Source organism: Salmo trutta, chromosome 7 (assembly GCF_901001165.1).
Source record: "Salmo trutta chromosome 7, fSalTru1.1, whole genome shotgun sequence".
NCBI lineage: Eukaryota > Metazoa > Chordata > Actinopteri > Salmoniformes > Salmonidae > Salmo > Salmo trutta.
The window spans coordinates 30692498-30710999 of NC_042963.1; the positions used below are offsets into that span (position 1 = coordinate 30692498).

The following is an 18502-nucleotide window of genomic DNA, read 5'->3' on the forward strand; positions in this document are numbered from 1 at the left end:
CCAAGAGTACAGGGCCTAGGCCAGCGTTTACAAAACTGTTTCTAATCCAAGACCAAGAGTACAGGGCCTAGGCCAGCATTTACCAAACTGTTTCTAATCCAAGACCAAGAGTACAGGGCCTAGGCCAGCGTTTACCAAACTGTTTCTAATCCAAGACCAAGAGTACAGGGCCTAGGCCAGCGTTTACAAAACTGTTTCTAATCCAAGACCAAGAGTACAGGGCCTAGGCCAGCGTTTACCAAACTGTTTCTAATCCAAGACCAAGAGTACAGGGCCTAGGCCAGCGTTTACCAAACTGTTTCTAATCCAAGACCAAGAGTACAGTGCCTAGGCCAGGGTTTACCAAACTGTTTCTAATCCAAGACCAAGAGTACAGGGCCTAGGCCAGGGTTTACCAAACTGTTTCTAATCCAAGACCAAGAGTACAGAGCCTAGGCCAGCATTTACCAAACTGTTTCTAATCCAAGACCAAGAGTACAGGGCCTAGGCCAGCGTTTACCAAACTGTTTCTAATCCAAGACCAAGAGTACAGGGCCTAGGCCAGCGTTTACCTAACTGTTTCTAATCCAAGACCAAGAGTACAGGGCCTAGGCCAGGGTTTACCAAACTGTTTCTAATCCAAGACAAAGAGTACAGGGCCTAGGCCAGCATTTACCAAACTGTTTCTAATCCAAGACCAAGAGTACAGGGCCTAGGCCAGGGTTTACCAAACTGTTTCTAATCCAAGACCAAGAGTACAGGGCCTAGGCCAGCGTTTACCAAACTGTTTCTAATCCAAGACCAAGAGTACAGGGCCTAGGCTAGCGTTTTTCAACTGTTTCTAATCCAAGACCAAGAGTACAGGGCCTAGGCCAGCGTTTACCAAACTGTTTCTAATCCAAGACCAAGAGTACAGGGCCTAGGCCAGCGTTTACCAAACTGTTTCTAATCCAAGACCAAGAGTACAGGGCCTAGGCCAGCGTTTACCAAACTGTTTCTAATCCAAGACCAAGAGTACAGTGCCTAGGCCAGGGTTTACCAAACTGTTTCTAATCCAAGACCAAGAGTACAGGGCCTAGGCCAGGGTTTACCAAACTGTTTCTAATCCAAGACCAAGAGTACAGAGCCTAGGCCAGCATTTACCAAACTGTTTCTAATCCAAGACCAAGAGTACAGGGCCTAGGCCAGGGTTTACCAAACTGTTTTTAATCCAAGACCAAGAGTACAGGGCCTAGGCCAGCGTTTACAAAACTGTTTCTAATCCAAGACCAAGAGTACAGGGCCTAGGCCAGGGTTTACCATACTGTTTCTAATCCAAGACCAAGAGTACAGGGCCTAGGCCAGCATTTACCAAACTGCTTATAATCCAAGACCAAGAGTACAGGGCCTAGGCCAGGGTTTACCAAACTGTTTTTAATCCAAGACCAAGAGTACAGGGCCTAGGCCAGCGTTTACAAAACTGTTTCTAATCCAAGACCAAGAGTACAGGGCCTAGGCCAGCATTTACCAAACTGTTTCTAATCCAAGACCAAGAGTACAGGGCCTAGGCCAGCGTTTACCAAACTGTTTCTAATCCAAGACCAAGAGTACAGGGCCTAGGCCAGCGTTTACAAAACTGTTTCTAATCCAAGACCAAGAGTACAGGGCCTAGGCCAGCGTTTACCAAACTGTTTCTAATCCAAGACCAAGAGTACAGGGCCTAGGCCAGCGTTTACCAAACTGTTTCTAATCCAAGACCAAGAGTACAGTGCCTAGGCCAGGGTTTACCAAACTGTTTCTAATCCAAGACCAAGAGTACAGGGCCTAGGCCAGGGTTTACCAAACTGTTTCTAATCCAAGACCAAGAGTACAGAGCCTAGGCCAGCATTTACCAAACTGTTTCTAATCCAAGACCAAGAGTACAGGGCCTAGGCCAGCGTTTACCAAACTGTTTCTAATCCAAGACCAAGAGTACAGGGCCTAGGCCAGCGTTTACCTAACTGTTTCTAATCCAAGACCAAGAGTACAGGGCCTAGGCCAGGGTTTACCAAACTGTTTCTAATCCAAGACAAAGAGTACAGGGCCTAGGCCAGCATTTACCAAACTGTTTCTAATCCAAGACCAAGAGTACAGGGCCTAGGCCAGGGTTTACCAAACTGTTTTTAATCCAAGACCAAGAGTACAGGGCCTAGGCCAGCGTTTACAAAACTGTTTCTAATCCAAGACCAAGAGTACAGGGCCTAGGCCAGGGTTTACCAAACTGTTTCTAATCCAAGACCAAGAGTACAGGGCCTAGGCCAGCGTTTACCAAACTGTTTCTAATCCAAGACCAAGAGTACAGGGCCTAGGCCAGCGTTTACCAAACTGTTTCTAATCCAAGACCAAGAGTACAGGGCCTAGGCCAGCGTTTACCAAACTGTTTCTAATCCAAGACCAAGAGTACAGGGCCTAGGCCAGCGTTTACCAAACTGTTTCTAATCCAAGACCAAGAGTACAGGGCCTAGGCCAGGGTTTACCAAACTGTTTCTAATCCAAGACCAAGAGTACAGGGCCTAGGCCAGCGTTTACCAAACTGTTTCTAATCCAAGACCAAGAGTACAGGGCCTAGGCTAGCGTTTTTCAACTGTTTCTAATCCAAGACCAAGAGTACAGGGCCTAGGCCAGCGTTTACCAAACTGTTTCTAATCCAAGACCAAGAGTACAGGGCCTAGGCCAGCGTTTACCAAACTGTTTCTAATCCAAGACCAAGAGTACAGGGCCTAGGCCAGCGTTTACCAAACTGTTTCTAATCCAAGACCAAGAGTACAGGGCCTAGGCCAGGGTTTACCAAACTGTTTCTAATCCAAGACCAAGAGTACAGGGCCTAGGCCAGGGTTTACCAAACTGTTTCTAATCCAAGACCAAGAGTACAGAGCCTAGGCCAGCATTTACCAAACTGTTTCTAATCCAAGACCAAGAGTACAGGGCCTAGGCCAGGGTTTACCAAACTGTTTTTAATCCAAGACCAAGAGTACAGGGCCTAGGCCAGCGTTTACAAAACTGTTTCTAATCCAAGACCAAGAGTACAGGGCCTAGGCCAGGGTTTACCAAACTGTTTCTAATCCAAGACCAAGAGTACAGGGCCTAGGCCAGCGTTTACCAAACTGTTTCTAATCCAAGACCAAGAGTACAGGGCCTAGGCCAGCGTTTACCAAACTGTTTCTAATCCAAGAACAAGAGTACAGGGCCTAGGCCAGCGTTTACCAAACTGTTTCTAATCCAAGACCAAGAGTACAGGGCCTAGGCCAGGGTTTACCAAACTGTTTCTAATCCAAGACCAAGAGTACAGGGCCTAGGCCAGCGTTTACCAAACTGTTTCTAATCCAAGACCAAGAGTACAGGGCCTAGGCTAGCGTTTTTCAACTGTTTCTAATCCAAGACCAAGAGTACAGGGCCTAGGCCAGCGTTTACCAAACTGTTTCTAATCCAAGACCAAGAGTACAGGGCCTAGGCCAGCGTTTACCAAACTGTTTCTAATCCAAGACCAAGAGTACAGGGCCTAGGCCAGCGTTTACCAAACTCGGTCCTCAGGACCCCAAGGGGGTTTTGGTTGAATATTTGAATCAGCTGTGTAGTGCTAGGGCAAAAAAACAAAACGTGCACTCCTTGGGGTCCCCAGGACCGAGTTTGGGAAACGCTGGACTAAACCAATACAAGTCACGTTCAAATGGGTTTGAGCCCTCAAAGCAAGTAAGCGAACATGCATAGGAGTTCCTTTGTCTGTTTCTTATGTAGGCTAATGTACAATGTTGCAATTAAACACGTCTTCATCATCACTTTTAAATCCAAAAACATGGACATTTAAATTGTTGTAGCCTACAAGTTAATTGGTAAACACATAGGCTACAACCCGCATAATTCATTTGAAAAATAAATGATTGCAACTAATCCAGTTTAGTTGTCTTTCGCTCCATTCGCAGGTAGGCTAGGCTACTAGGCTTAGAGCTGTCCGCAAAATTACTTTTATCACGGCTGATACGTCAGCTGTTGTATTGACAGGCATTAAGGCTAGACCCGGGACTTTGCAACCCGCTGTATCCAAAGGTTGGGTGCTGTTTCGATTTCAGTCTCAGGGTCGCAAGGCTAGAGTTACATGTGTCTCTGTATACGCTGTAAGGGGAACCGGGAGGCCCATACGGACAGGACGACGAGGACATGGCTGAGTTGATTGTAGCGGTGCCGATGCCGTTAAAATTGCTGATGTTGTTCAGGCCCGCAGTTGGCATCCCCGGTACAGCCGAGTGGCCCCCCATACCTCCGGCCATAGTCATAGAGGAGATGGAGTTAGGAGCTGAGAACATTGACTGGGATGTGAGTGGGCTCATTGAGTTGAAAAAAGTGAAGTTCTTTGTGGAAAGATTAGCCGGAGTCAGTCCTTTGTTGGTCCAGTTGTTGTAGGTGTAGGCGGGATACATGTCGTCGTAGGGCTGCATGAGGCCACTGAACTGGGGCAGGTAGCTGCTCTTGCACAGGTCCATTTGCTGGTTGCGTTCACGTTTCCTCCATTTGGCCCTGCGATTTTTGAACCACACCTAAAGATCAAAGACAAAAAGAAAACATTTATTCAACATGCGATCTATAACAGTATTATAATGTCATAATAATAACAATAGTTGGGTTATTATGTTATTATTTGTAACATTTATAATAAATCCATAACAGTCAACTAGAAAACATACAGCCTAGCCTATGAATGATTAAACAACCTAGATTATATTTTTGCCACAACTTCACAAAATTGGCTCTCTAATGTTTTTATTAGAAGAACACTTCGTTTGTACTTTATAATGGAAACAAATCAGGAGTCTTAGGGTATATAATTGGAAGTGGGGCTATGTATAGTCTTCCGGGGCACACGGTTGTAGGCTAAAGATAAATTGTCCACAAAGACATGAACGATGTGACACCATAAGCTTAGAGCTGCACAGTGGTGGGTTATATTTAGCTAGAAAAGCCTCCTCGTCATTGTGTTTTGCTGTGGCCTATATCTCGCCGCTTCTCATTTTGATGAATTTCATTGTGCATAGTGCCTATGCAGACATAGGCACTCAATGAGCCCACTCACATCCCAGTCAATGTTCTCAGCTCCTAACTCCATCTCCTCTATGACTATGGCCGGAGGTATGGGGGGCCACTCGGCTGTACCGGGGATGCCAACTATGCAGACATAGGCACTATGCACAATGAAATTCATCAAAATGTAGGCCTAACCTAGCAGGCTACTGATCGAACGATCATACAATCATTATTATCAATAGTTGTATTATCAATAACCGTTAAGTGTTTGCACGGCCCCTTGCAAAACCGCTGTTTCAGGAAAAAAAGGTGTTACTCTTGTGCGTCTATTTTAAGAGAGTGTGTAATTCACTTCTGTTGGATAATATAAGGTAAATGTTATGATGTCCTACTGCTTGGGCGTCAATAAGAGTTTGTGATTCTCTTCGAAATGTTGAAAGTATTCTATAGATGTATGGATAATCATAATATATTAGCCATAAAAAAATTACAATTAAAATGATATTAGGCGCTTATTGGCCTCATTTGTCGACTTCTTGCCAACTAACTAGTGCATTGTTGTTTTGATATGTAGACTTAAATGTATTGGTACGTTTACACATGGAACATACGTTAATTGTAAGCCCAGGACACACAAAAAAAACTCAAGCTTAACTTGTTTCTTGCCTATATTGTAATAAAAAAAACGATTTGTTTAGGTGGTTTGGGTTGAATTTTTCGAAAAGGGTTTTCCATAGGCCTAATGTGCAATTACTCGCAAGAACATGTGCATGCATGATAATATGATATTACTCAATGCACTACACTAAACATTTCTGCTGTAAAAAGTTTCTAGAGGAACACGTTACAGTGGACGTGTAGTGAACAATACACATTATAGCAATAATAAGACCTATGTAAAATTAACTGTTGCCGAAATAAATATTTAAAATGAATTGGCACAGATACTGTAATTATATATAAAAACATAGTTGATACAATGTCATCAAAAGTTGATAGATACAGTTGTATTCCCCCCCCCCCCCCCCCCCCACACACACACACAAACACACAAAAAAGATGGAGGGAAATTATAGCGTAAAATCTACCTCATAAAGTTCGTTAATTATTGCAACAATATCATCCAAGTGGTATTCCAGTGTTGGCCTGAAGTCAAGCAATAAACCCAGAACAGGTTTAAATGGAAAGAGTTTTACTTTCATTAATTCACGTTTTTAGGGTTTCCCTTTGTATATACACAAGTTTTAAGCACGGGCTAAAACGCATCTCGGCTCACTTACCCTGACTCTGGCCTCGGTGAGGTTGGTCCACACAGCTATTTCCTCTCTCGTGCTCATGTCGGGGTAGCGGTTCCGCTGAAAGGTGGCCTCGAGCTCTTGCAGCTGCTGGCTGGTGAAATGAGTCCTCTGCCGCCTCGCTTTCTTCTTTTTGGGGTCATCTGCGTTTCCATCGTCACTTCTGTGTTCCACACTCCTCTCCTTTTCTGTGAAAAACAAACATATACATTCTGGTTATTGTACTGTGGCTTATACTGAGTCAGACAACTTTGATTTTACACAGAGGGGTGCCACTCACCCAAATGTTTTCTGTACAATCTCAGCTCATGAGTCTAGAAACAGTATGTACGAAACGCATGTGCAATTTTTAACAAATGGTTTACTTCTGCTGCAGAAAAGCATAATATACCTGGCAGGGTGATTCTAACATTGTTTAAAGTAAATGTCAACTTTCAAAAGTCTGTAAGGCCTACAAAGACTACCAGCAGGCTATCACGGTCGTCAAACATTAACAGATTTGCTCCGGGTTCAATATTGATTATTTTAGACGCTCTGTTAGAAATTAATCGGCATAAACTTAGAACGTTGCTTTTGTTGCAACGTTTGTCCAGTCTTATCTAGAGTCCATTATCTTGTCCATGCGTGTCTTTACAAGAACGCCTACATTTCATACCTTTAAAAAAGCTAGACGTAAGAAGGGCAATATTTAATTTTAAGAAAGATCAGTTTAAAACAAACTAGCCATATTGTAGCTGCTGAATGTATTGGCTAGCCATATTCTTCTTAAGCGTACGTCTTATTATCTCTTTAGTATTAGGTCTATATATTGATATCATATAACTGATGAGGAGGAGTGGAATATAAAATACCAAATATTCCGCAGGAGCACAAAATATAACTTCAAACAATTATTATAACTCCTGCATGTCATTTGTTTAAATATGCAAAAAATATTCAAACTGTAAGCTTATTGTTAGGCCTACTAAAACACGACAATTGCAAGTTATTTATTTCATTCACAGAAGGTGCTTTGTGTTTCGAATATATTTGTTATTGCTCAATGCTTTGGACAAAGTTGTAAGCTACGTATGAGTTTCTCTTAATATCAAATACATTACACACATACGTAGCTTTTTAGCCTTTAACGTTTAACACAAAAAAACGCCTGTTGTATAGCCTACCTAGCAATAATGACAGTATGTAATGCAATGTCATTACACCGTTAATAATGTACCTGTTATTTCAGTATCTGATGACTCGCTGCTTGAGTTCTCCAACGTTTCTCGAGTGTTGTTTGCAGTTCTCGGCAAATGAAACGTAGAGGCCATGTCGCGCGTCGGTGGGGGTCTTACGGTCTCTGCGATTCTGTCCAAATTCATTCCACCTTGAAAATAATGGTGCCGTATTAAAAATAAGTATTAAATCCTCTATATACGAGCTTTCTCAAACTTCAACAAGAGTGTTTAGATTTCCATCTGTAGCCAAACACTTGCCATTGCAAGAATTTAAAAAAAAGATTTTCATGAATTTGTTCTCCAGATAAACAGACTCTTTTCCTCGCAGCACTGACAGCCTAATGCTTTCAGATTCCGCTGGTGGGGATATGCCCGGTGTGAGGGGGTCAAGGGGGCGGGGGGGCTATTGGGGCGGGGGTTGGGGGGGATATCCCAGCGGAGCGCAAGTTGCGTTGCCTTAGAAAATTTGGAAGAAAATGGGCCCTTTATTCAGGCATGTTTGAAATATGCTCCAGCGCAATGGAACGGCCCTGCAGCTGGGTGCCCTTAATTAACTTAGAGCCTACACATGCACACGCAATGTATATCTCGTATATGAACTGAGCTCAATAAACATTTGCATATAGGCCTGCCCTGTTATTTTCAAGGCCAACCATATATGGAAAGTAGGCTACCTAATTTATAATTTAGTAGCCTATGTATATGAAACAATGACACTGCTGCAAAATCTGCCGTAACCCTAATAGTCTATCAGTTTATGTGTGGGGACGATTTGATGAGGTATATTTTCAGGCCTTCTAAACAATCACCTAAAAAAAGAACGTGAGGCAGACCTTGTGTCAAAAGAACGAAGTGGTGTGTGATCAGTGGCGCCTGCTGCTTGGTCAGAGATGGACTGAGATGAAACGTCACATGACACAGTTATGAGCCCAGCCACTTGAATCCAATCTTGAATTAAATTCACAGAAATAGATTTTCTGTGATTCATTTAAATATATTTAAATATTACATTTCGACCTCAATGTTCCCTATGTTGGCCTTGTTTTGTTTTTGTTTTTAAGGAGAAAGGCTCAATATTATATTCTAGACCTATTGACAGTAGCATATTTTCCCGTAATTTAAGTGAAATGTCTGTCACACACTGTAGCGTTAAAATAAATGGAAAATAGTAAACCATGCTAGGGAGTCAACACCATTATCAATCACTTAAACAATAAAAACAATATGCAAACACAATGCAAACTCGTTTTAAATTGATAACCATGTGAATGACAAAGAATGAAGACAAGGCGCGCAGTGTCAAAATCCTGGATTTGCATAAACTTATCTGCAACTATTATTTGGTTTTGGATGATTTTATGGTCCCAATAACATGCAGTATTACAATTACATTGGCCAGGTATTTTGTTTTTAGGCAGCTTCCATTGCGCACGATCTCCAAGCCTTGCTGCAAGTGCAAGTGCTAAGCGTTTTAGATGATTGTAGGCTTCAAAATAAATAAATCACAGCACGTTTTTGGAATTATTCTGCAGTTTTTACCTGATTAAGTACAATTTCATTGAAAATGAATGTTGAAATCTCAATTTATAGGCATATTCCTGAAATGTAGGTTGAAAATGAGGATCAGGCTGTCGCTGCTTCCTGTTGACGATACATTTTGATAAATAGTCCAATTTCAAAACACAGTTTTCACGTGTCAGATAACGTATTTTTTTAAATGAGCACCGTATAAACTGCACACGCACCAAAAAACCTGTTGTTTTCACAATTGGCAATAAATCACTCATATCGATTAGGCGGAAATCAGGTTGTACGCCAATGCGCGGTTGAAATTCCAAAACTCAAAAACCACATGGACACTGGAGATACAGGCATTTTTACATTACTGGTTCAAGGACAACCTGCAGGAGACAGTTCATTTTGTAACGAGTTTCCCCAACATAAAAAGAAACGCAACACTGTTTTTGTCAATCACACATATATTGATTATCACCTTGAAATCAATTGCCGGAGAGGGAGGAGAGGAGGTTACACGTCCTGTTAAAACAAACGAACACAGCTCAAAAACCACACTGAATAGAGGAATAATGTGCACATTAGAGTTTAGAGGACAACGTGGAAAGATATCTAGCTACTTTTTGAATTGTTGCATTTTGATTCAAATGAGTCACCAACGCAGTGTGCAGACTTTAATTTTTGTTAGTCACTTCCATCGATATCATCTTGAAATAAATTGAACAGGGGGCAACGTTTGGGGTGTATGCGCTGTATAAACTAACACTATTCAAATGCCAAATGGAATCTGAGAATACTTTTTACATGACTGGTTAGAAGAGAATTTGTTGAAGTCATGTCAGATGGAGATACGAGGAGGCTGCCGAAACGAGACAGAAACAAATCAGTTGCTTTAACTTCAACGAATCACGACCCGGCATAGGATGTCAACACTGACAAGGTTTGGCTGTTATTTAAGTGATAGTTTGACTCTCCAACCAGTGTAGGCCTATTGGTGTGCTGCCATCAACGTTTATAAAAAGAGCTCCCCGAATGTTCTGTGCCATTTAGTTTAAACATTATAAAGGCGTTCAAAATCCTGCAATGGAGAGGCATGTTTAACACAATCAACGGTCCCAAACCAAATATAGTTCATTAAAATGATTATTATTATTCAATTATTCATCTGCTTAAAGCAATGAATAATTGATGTAATCTATTCGTGATGACTGTAAACGTGTTATTAACATCACCAATCTGAAGCAAAAAGGATGTGAAATTCCACTCAATTGTTTGTGGTGAAATTGCGAGCGTGTGTAATGTAGTAACACAAACTGTCCACATTGGGGAAATTGGCGTAATATACAATAAACATGGCAAAAAAATTCAGTATTATAATTTAGAATGATAGTAAATGAAGCACGCTCACGGTGTTTTACAACAATGACATCTACTTTTGACTACTTTAACCATGGAGAGAGTTTTAATATCCTCCTAAGCAAAATGGAATGTGCGTTCTAGACTAGAGCTTCCCCCACCCATAGGGTCATGGCTAGAAAATTTCCAGCTTTTGTCAAATTAACGTCAAAAGTTATTATTTTTGCATTTTATGTTGCTAACCTTAACCCAAACCCCTTTCCTAACCTTAACCCAATTATCCTAACCTGCTACGTTAATTATCCTAACCAGCTGAGTAAGTTCTCATAACCAGCTACTAAAATTCAATCTGACGTAAATTTGGCAAAAACTGGATCCCTTCTAGCCATGACACTTCCGTTCCCCTTCCATAGTGACTGGTCAGCAGCCTGAACCTTTGACGTTTCGATTCATTTAATGACATTTACTTTTGGCATGAGACCCTGTCGAACTGGAAAGAGTCCCTTAAGGGTCTTTCAAAAGGCAATTGTGCAACCTTTCAACAATCACTTACTTTTTCATTCATTTGTTCAGGTTCCTCGCCATGCTTAATGCAATGTTGTTTTTATGTAGGCTATTGAACCTCTTTGGAAAGTGAGTTTTCTTGAGCATAGAATGCACGCCATGTTTTCATCCGAAAGTAGGTCTACGCGCATACCTTATTAATAAAAAAAACGGAATCATATAAATCAACGAAGTATAAGGCATTTGCCTTATTGTGGCGTCCACTCTCAAGGCTGTGAATTTGGGTCAATTGAAGTTAAATTTCACATAATCAAGAAACAAAACATGTTTCAATTCATGTAGCTATTGCCTTTCAACTGTCAAATTGATTGAAATGTTAATGGTATGTATTCAACCATGGTAAAGGGAAGAACTGAGCCAGCAACATAAAATCAAGAGGAACACCCATGCCACACAAACATCTCGGCGAATTAAGAGGTCTAAACTATTCAGAAACCAATCTCTAACCGTTAAAAACAAGTCAAATGTGAGTTGCCGTGAAATCGAACATGTTCGAGGACGCCTGAAAAGCCTCAGAAGGGGGACTCGCGGTGAAGCGATTTGAAGAGAGGGGTGGCAGGTAGCCTAGTGGCTACAGCGTTGGACTAGTAACCGAAAGGTTGCACAAGGCAGTTAACCCATTGTTCCTAGGCCGTTATTGAAAATAAGAACTTGTTCTTAACTGACTTGCCTAGTTAAATAAAGGTTATGCACAATCAAAGGAATGTTTGCTTGTGTGTGTGTGTGTGTGTGTTAGAGATGCTCATCATAAATAATTACCAACAGAGATGTAGTCAGCATCCTTTCGGGCTTTGGCTCCTAGCCTATGTTAGAGGCAGGACTGTTAGTGTTATCGTATTGACAATCTATATCATTGGCCTAATCTGTTGATATTTTTGCAAATACATTGGTGCTGAACGTTCCTATTGGCCTTCATGCGCGTATTGTTGGCTCGTCTGATAATGCGTTTTCAAATATATGGTACTTGCCACTTGCGGAAGGGATGGTTTACAAAACCCTTTTCATCCACCAAGACAGGTTAAAGGGCAGTAGCAATATAAACAGTAATCTTTTTTCGGAGGACTGAAAATAAACTCAACGATCGTCGTTAATCACAAACCAAACCAAAAAGTATTTTTTATCGTGTCCTTTTCGTCTTAGTCAAAAAACCCACTGAAGGGGCAACGAAAACACTGGGTCAAGAATATAATCGGACACCATGCGTAACTGGAAAAGGCTATGGACTTAATGACATTATTGACTTAGCGATCATCACATCTCCGCAATCTTGAGTGGATACTTGGTCCAAGGACGTGTGACCCATTCCCGATATCCACCCTGACATTTGAACAAATGTTTCATTCAAAATGGCTCCAGTATCCCACTCACGAATGAATGGCTATTACTTTGTACCATATTGCTTCAGTCTGCTTTAGATTCATTGACGTTATATCACTCTTGCCTCGTGTTCTCTTCAATAGCCTATAGGCCATGCAAGTAAAAAGTTATGTTACGTCCTCATCAATATTTTACGTATGCTGAGTGGCGATTTTAGCATGTAAATCTTGGTGGGGCAAAAAAAAAAAGTTGGATGCATGCCAGCAAAGCCACAACAAAACACTAAACAATACATTAATTGCACTATAACGGTGACAAACGGTGCCCGCAAACGGTTAGGGCCTACATAAAGATTTCCCAACAGCAGAGTCCCAACAGCAGTCCCAACACCTTACCACTGCTACACCTGGCTATCAGCGGAGCCTTGTCTGGCAGCTAAATAGTTCATTCAGCCTCATTTACTGCCTTAAAAAAAACTACCTGATATGGCTGATTTCCTCAACAAATGTGGTTTCGATTGACATTTGAGATGTACAAACTATAAGGGGACAAAAGTGGATAAGAGGCAATATGTAATTTCGATTAAGAAATTAATGAGCGAGCTAGGACAGACACATGACACATTAGGCACATGGGTTACTAACAGCTTACTACACAACATACACTTAGTATTACTTTCTTAGCTACAGTATACATATCTCCCTGGCATATAACATAATTTATGCAGCAGCATGCAATACATTTTTGGACTCAAATTTTTGTGCTCTGCTCAATTTGGGCAAATTTTGTCATCAAACTTTGTCCTCAAAGTCTGCCATTCTCTGGATTTATGGTGCTTTCAAAACAACTGGGAACTCGGAAAAAAACAAGGTCGAATCATGAGGACATCAGTGATCTTCAGGTCATAGCTCTAAAATAGAGGCCAGAGTTCCAGATTTACAATGCCAAGTTGGATGACCTTTCAAAATGTATTTTCCCAGTCAGAACTAGTTTTTTTTTCAAGCTCCTAGTTGTCCTGAAGTCACTGAAGTCAGATTTCCCAGTTCCAAGTTAACAGTTGTTTTGAGCGTGGCACAAATCATGCTTCATTGACAGCATGACCAATGTTGAATGTTTATCATTTTAAGCTTGGAAAAGAGACCATTAATTGCAGATTTGGGACCACACAGGCACTCCTCTGAATATATGGCTAGTGACTGCTTTGCAATGCTTGCAGTTAGCAACTGATTACTTCCAAAACACTCATTGTTGAATTTGCGATTTCCAACTTGTTGTGTAATGTTTATGTCCATTGGCCGATGAGCGCCGATATGTTTTATCTATAATTTCTCTTCATTATTTCTATTCATATGACAACGATTAAAAAGGATTTGCCAGTTGAATGTCGACTTGAAATTATGATATCAGTCTAATCAAAGCTACTGTAGATATAACGTGATTTGGCGTCATTTTACCTGTGGCCAATGACCTTGAGCCTTCTTGGATGGGCACTTCTAATGTAACTCTATGGCAGCACCCAAGAGCCTTACATTTCTTGCTCTACCCTCAGACTTGGCGGTGACATAGTGTCCCCATGAGTGACAGAACACTGAGCCAATCATGGCACAACTAGAGAACATTAACAACCCCAACACAGGCTGCCCCACCACCACAGAAAGCACTGAGTTAGGCTGAAACACCTGCATTTTGGAGCTGAAAGCAAAAAAAGAGACAATGTTTGTATGCAGCTTTAATAACTCAATTATTATTATTTTTATTTTTTACAATGTTTGCAAACTGATATGTGACACGTATTAATGTCATAATAACATGCAAAACAGGCAAGCACCCCCAAGAAATATATATGCAATATATACAGTTGAAGTCGGAAGTTTACATATATACCTTAGCCAAACATATTAAACTCAGTTTTTCACAATTCCTGACATTTAATCCTAGTAAAAATTCCCTGTTTTAGGTCAATTAGGATCACCACTTAATTTTAAGAATGTGAAATTTCATAATAATAGTAGAGAAAATGATTTATTTCAGCTTTTATTTCTTTCGTCATATTCCCAGTGGGTCAGAGGTTTACATGCACTCAATTAGTATTTGGTAGCATTGCCTTTAAATTTTTAGACTTTGGTCAAACATTTCGGGTAGCCTTCCACAAGCTTCCCACAATAAGTTGGGAGAATTTTGGCCCATTCCTCCTGACAGAGCTGGTGTAACTGAGTCAGGTTTGTAGGCCTCCTTGCTCGCACATGCTTTTTCAGTTCTGCCCACAAATTTCCTATAGGATTGAGGTCAGGGCTTTGTGATGGCCAATCCAATACCTTGACTTTGTTGTCCTTAAGCCATTTTGCAACAACTTTGGAAGTGTGCTTGGGGTCATTGTCCATTTGGAAGACCCATTTGCGACCAAGCTTTAACTTCCTGACTAATGTCTTGAGATGTTGCTTCAATATATCCACATCATTTTCCTTCCTCTGATGCCATCTATTTTGTGAAGTGCACCAGTCCCTCCTGCAGGAAAGCACCCACACAACATAATGCTGCCACCCTGTGCTTCACAGTTGGGATGGTGTTCTTCAGCTTGCAAGCTCCTCCTTTTTCCTCCAAACATAACGATGGTCATTATGGCCAAACAGTTCTATTTTCTCCAAAAAGTATGATTTTCGTCCCCATGTGCAGTTGCAACGCGTAGTCTGGCTTTTTAATGACGGTTTTGGAGAAGTGGCTTCCTTGCTGAGCGGCCTTTCAGGTTATGTCGATATAGGACTCGTTTTACTGTGGATACAGATAGTTTTGTACCTGTTTCCTCCAGCATCTTCACAAGTTCCTTGCTGTTGTTCTGGGATTGATTTGCACTTTTCGCACCAAAGTATGTTCATCTCTAGGAGATAGAACGCGGCTCCTTCCTGAGTGGTATGACGGCTGCGTGGTGCCTTGGTGTTTATACTTGCGTACTATTGTTTGTGCAGATGAACATGGTACCTTCAGGTGTTTGGAAATTGCTCCCAAGGATGAACCAGACTTGTGGAGGTCTACAATTTTTTTTCTGGGGTCTTGACTGATTTCTTTTGATTTTCCCATGATGTCAAGCATAGAGACACTGCGTTTGAAGGTAGGCCTTGAAATACATCCACAGGCACACCTCCAACTGACTCAAATTATGTCAATTAGCCTATCAGAAGCTTCTAAAGCCATGACATCATTTTCTGGAATTTTCCAAGCTGTTTGAAGGCACAGTCAACTTAGTGTATGTAAACTTCGGACCCCCAGGATTTGTGATGCAGTGAATTATAAGTGAAATAATCTGTCTGTAAACAATTGTTAAAAAAATTACTTGTGTCATGCACAAAGTAGATGTCCTAACTGACTATAGTTTGTTAACAAGACATTTGTGGAGTGGTTGAACAACGGGTTTTAATGACTCCAACCTAACTTCAACTGTATACAGTTGAAGTTAGGTTGGAGTAATTAAAACCCGTTGTTCAACCACTCCACAAATTAATTATATATATAGTCTTATTTTTGTCTACTGTATCATTGATTGTATATTGTTTTACTCCATGTGTAACTCTGTGTTTTTGTATGTTGTCGAACTGCTTTGCTTTATCTTGGCCAGGACGCAATTGTAAATGAGAACTTGTTCTCAACTTGCCTACCTGGTTAAATAAAGGTGAAATAAATAAAATAAATAAAAAATATGTATATAATTTGTTTTAAGCTAAAAATGTGGGGCTCAAAACAGGCTGCCCTGAATTACTGGTCCCTACTGCGTATGTCTATGGCTTAAATGGACTGTTCAGACATGGGAAAACATGCGAAAGCACGACAATAACTTATAGAGATCTATGATCCATCAATGATTTCCGCCCACATTTATTTCTGTGATACTGCGTAATTAGGCAGAATAAAAGTGTATGCAAGCAAACGGTTTTAACGAATAGTCTAGACCTGATTTATTTAATATATTATTGGCAAATACCTACCAGAAATCTGTAGGCTATCCAAACCACAAGAATAAATTGAACGGGTATCTTTGCTAATTTTTGCGCATAAGGGCGATATCCTATCTAAAAGGCCACCGTTGCCCTGATATTTAATTAACAGTGTAATTTACATTTACGCAATCAACTAGTTATTTTATCATTGAATGGATGTAGCCTAGTCAAACAACTGAAGTAGCCCCTTTTGCCGCAGTAAGGTAGCATACAGACAAAATATGTCTGTCATGTAACAAATCCCTCATAACGAAGCATGAACCTTGAAGAATTCCAGATGCAAAATGCATATAACCCGAGAATACCAGCCTATGGGTATGATGAAGGCTCTATTATGCATTCATAGGCTGTCAATGGTGCATACAAAAAAATATTCTCAACACCATGTTCGTTTATAAGCTGCTTGTTAACTGACAATGCGTTGTGGTAGCATATATTATAGTATTTGCCCAGGCTTTATGAATGCATAATAAACCATGTTTGACCAGTAAAATGTTACAAAAGTCTAAAAGAATTAACGGTCAAGCATGCAGTAATACCTGTATTTCCGCAAGGGGTTACATTCTTCGACAAAACAAGTTCCATTTAGATGCCTGAAAAACAAAAGAACAATGGACATTCACCATCATATTATTTATACAGGGTCGTCATTGTAACCTTCTTGTCTATAGCCTATCGACAAATCCACTTTAATCAGGGATGATATTGGCCTATAGCATTGGCTCCACTGAACAGCGTTTACGCACGTTTCCTTTTGCTTAGTAGAAATGAAAATATAACGACACAAATTCGTGCACAACTTGTGAAAAACGCACAATAATAGAGTCTTGGCTGAGTCTTTGGCTACACTTATTCATAATAATAGAGTCCTTTTTGGCTGAGTCTTTGGCTACACTTATTCATAATAATAGAGTCCTTTTTGGCTGAGTCTTTGGCTACACTTATTCATAATAATAGAGTCCTTTTTGGCTGAGTCTTTGGCTACACTTATTCATAATAATAGAGTCCTTTTTGGCTGAGTCTTTGGCTACACTTATTCATAATAATAGAGTCCTTTTTGGCTGAGTCTTTGGCTACACTTATTCATTCATTGGAATTATGCTGACCTTTAGTTTGAAAAGAGTCAGAGATACCGTTGCAAAAGTTGATCTTTAACGTAATGTAAACACATAACCTCTTTTATTTTCACACACACACACACACACACACACACACACACACACACACACACACACACACGCACACGCACACTGTCAGATTAGTAACATAATAGGAGTGCATTCACTCATTAAGAGGTATTTTTTATTACATCTTCTTATGATATGAGGTTGTATTTCTTCTGACAACTCACCTCTCACGTAATATTGTTATTTCTCAAACGTCTTCTAGTCGGAGCCTATTGTCATCCATGTACTCATTCATAAAAACATTATTTAATTCAACGTTTTATCGCAATACTCTAACACCCCACCTATATTCCCGGACAAGGTTTGTAATCTTCTCCTACAAAAGTCAATGCATGCCCATGCGTAATACTCAAAACACAGGTGGTTGGTGGAACCTTAATTGGGGAGGACGGCTCATGGTAATAGCTGGAGCGGAGTCGGTGGAATGGTATCAAATACTTCAAACATATGGTTTTCATGTGTTTGATGCCATTTCATCTGCTCCGTTTCAGTTGTTATTGTGAGCCGTCCTTCCCTCAAAAGCCTCCACTGGCTCGAAGCCTATGTATCCTCCACTTGACATAGACTGGAGAGGCCTTGTACACTTGGACACAATAAGAACTTGCAATCCGAGTCACTGAGTTATAATTTCGGGGGACCAAGTGGCGCAGCGTTCTAAGGCACTGTATCGATTTAACTGACTTGCCAGATTAAATAAAACATAGAAATTAATACATACCAAGGCATATATTTTCCGCACAACTCGAATAGCCTACTCACCAGTTAATTCCAAGAAAATAAATAAACAAATCTTTACTATGTCCCCATGCAGGTGTGAAATAGATCCAATTAAGTGCGGGCATATGCTGTGTCCAAGTACGCGCTTTGATAGCTTCTCTGCGTCGCTTCGTGTTTTCTTCTGGAGACCTTTCTCCTGTCCCGGTGACGTCACGGCAGCGGACCACACGACAGCAACTCGATACAGTAATGCGCATATAGCCTACGGTGAGGAGATGTACAAGCAGCTGATCTTTTTGAAGGCGGAGAAAACCCTAAACAAATGGTTTTGA

General features: G+C 40.8%; 1 protein-coding gene across 3 annotated transcripts; it reads right to left on the reverse strand.

Moving 5' to 3' along the window:
- Positions 1-3588: 3588 nt before the first annotated feature.
- Positions 3589-18493, reverse strand: LOC115197224 (pituitary homeobox 1-like). 3 transcript variants are annotated; one of them, XM_029758557.1, is made up of 5 exons: positions 18172-18493; positions 16806-16859; positions 7525-7674; positions 6294-6496; positions 3589-4529 (listed from the first exon to the last, which is right to left on the reverse strand). In XM_029758557.1, exons 2-5 carry the CDS (start codon positions 16849-16851, stop codon positions 3978-3980), a joined length of 951 nt encoding a protein of 316 aa, XP_029614417.1. In that variant the 5' UTR covers positions 16852-16859; positions 18172-18493; the 3' UTR covers positions 3589-3977. The 3 variants fall into 3 exon arrangements, with proteins under 3 accessions (XP_029614417.1, XP_029614415.1, XP_029614416.1); XM_029758555.1 differs by having other exon boundaries at positions 18213-18492; XM_029758556.1 differs by lacking the exon at positions 18172-18493 and adding an exon at positions 17618-17800.
- Positions 18494-18502: the final 9 nt, after the last annotated feature.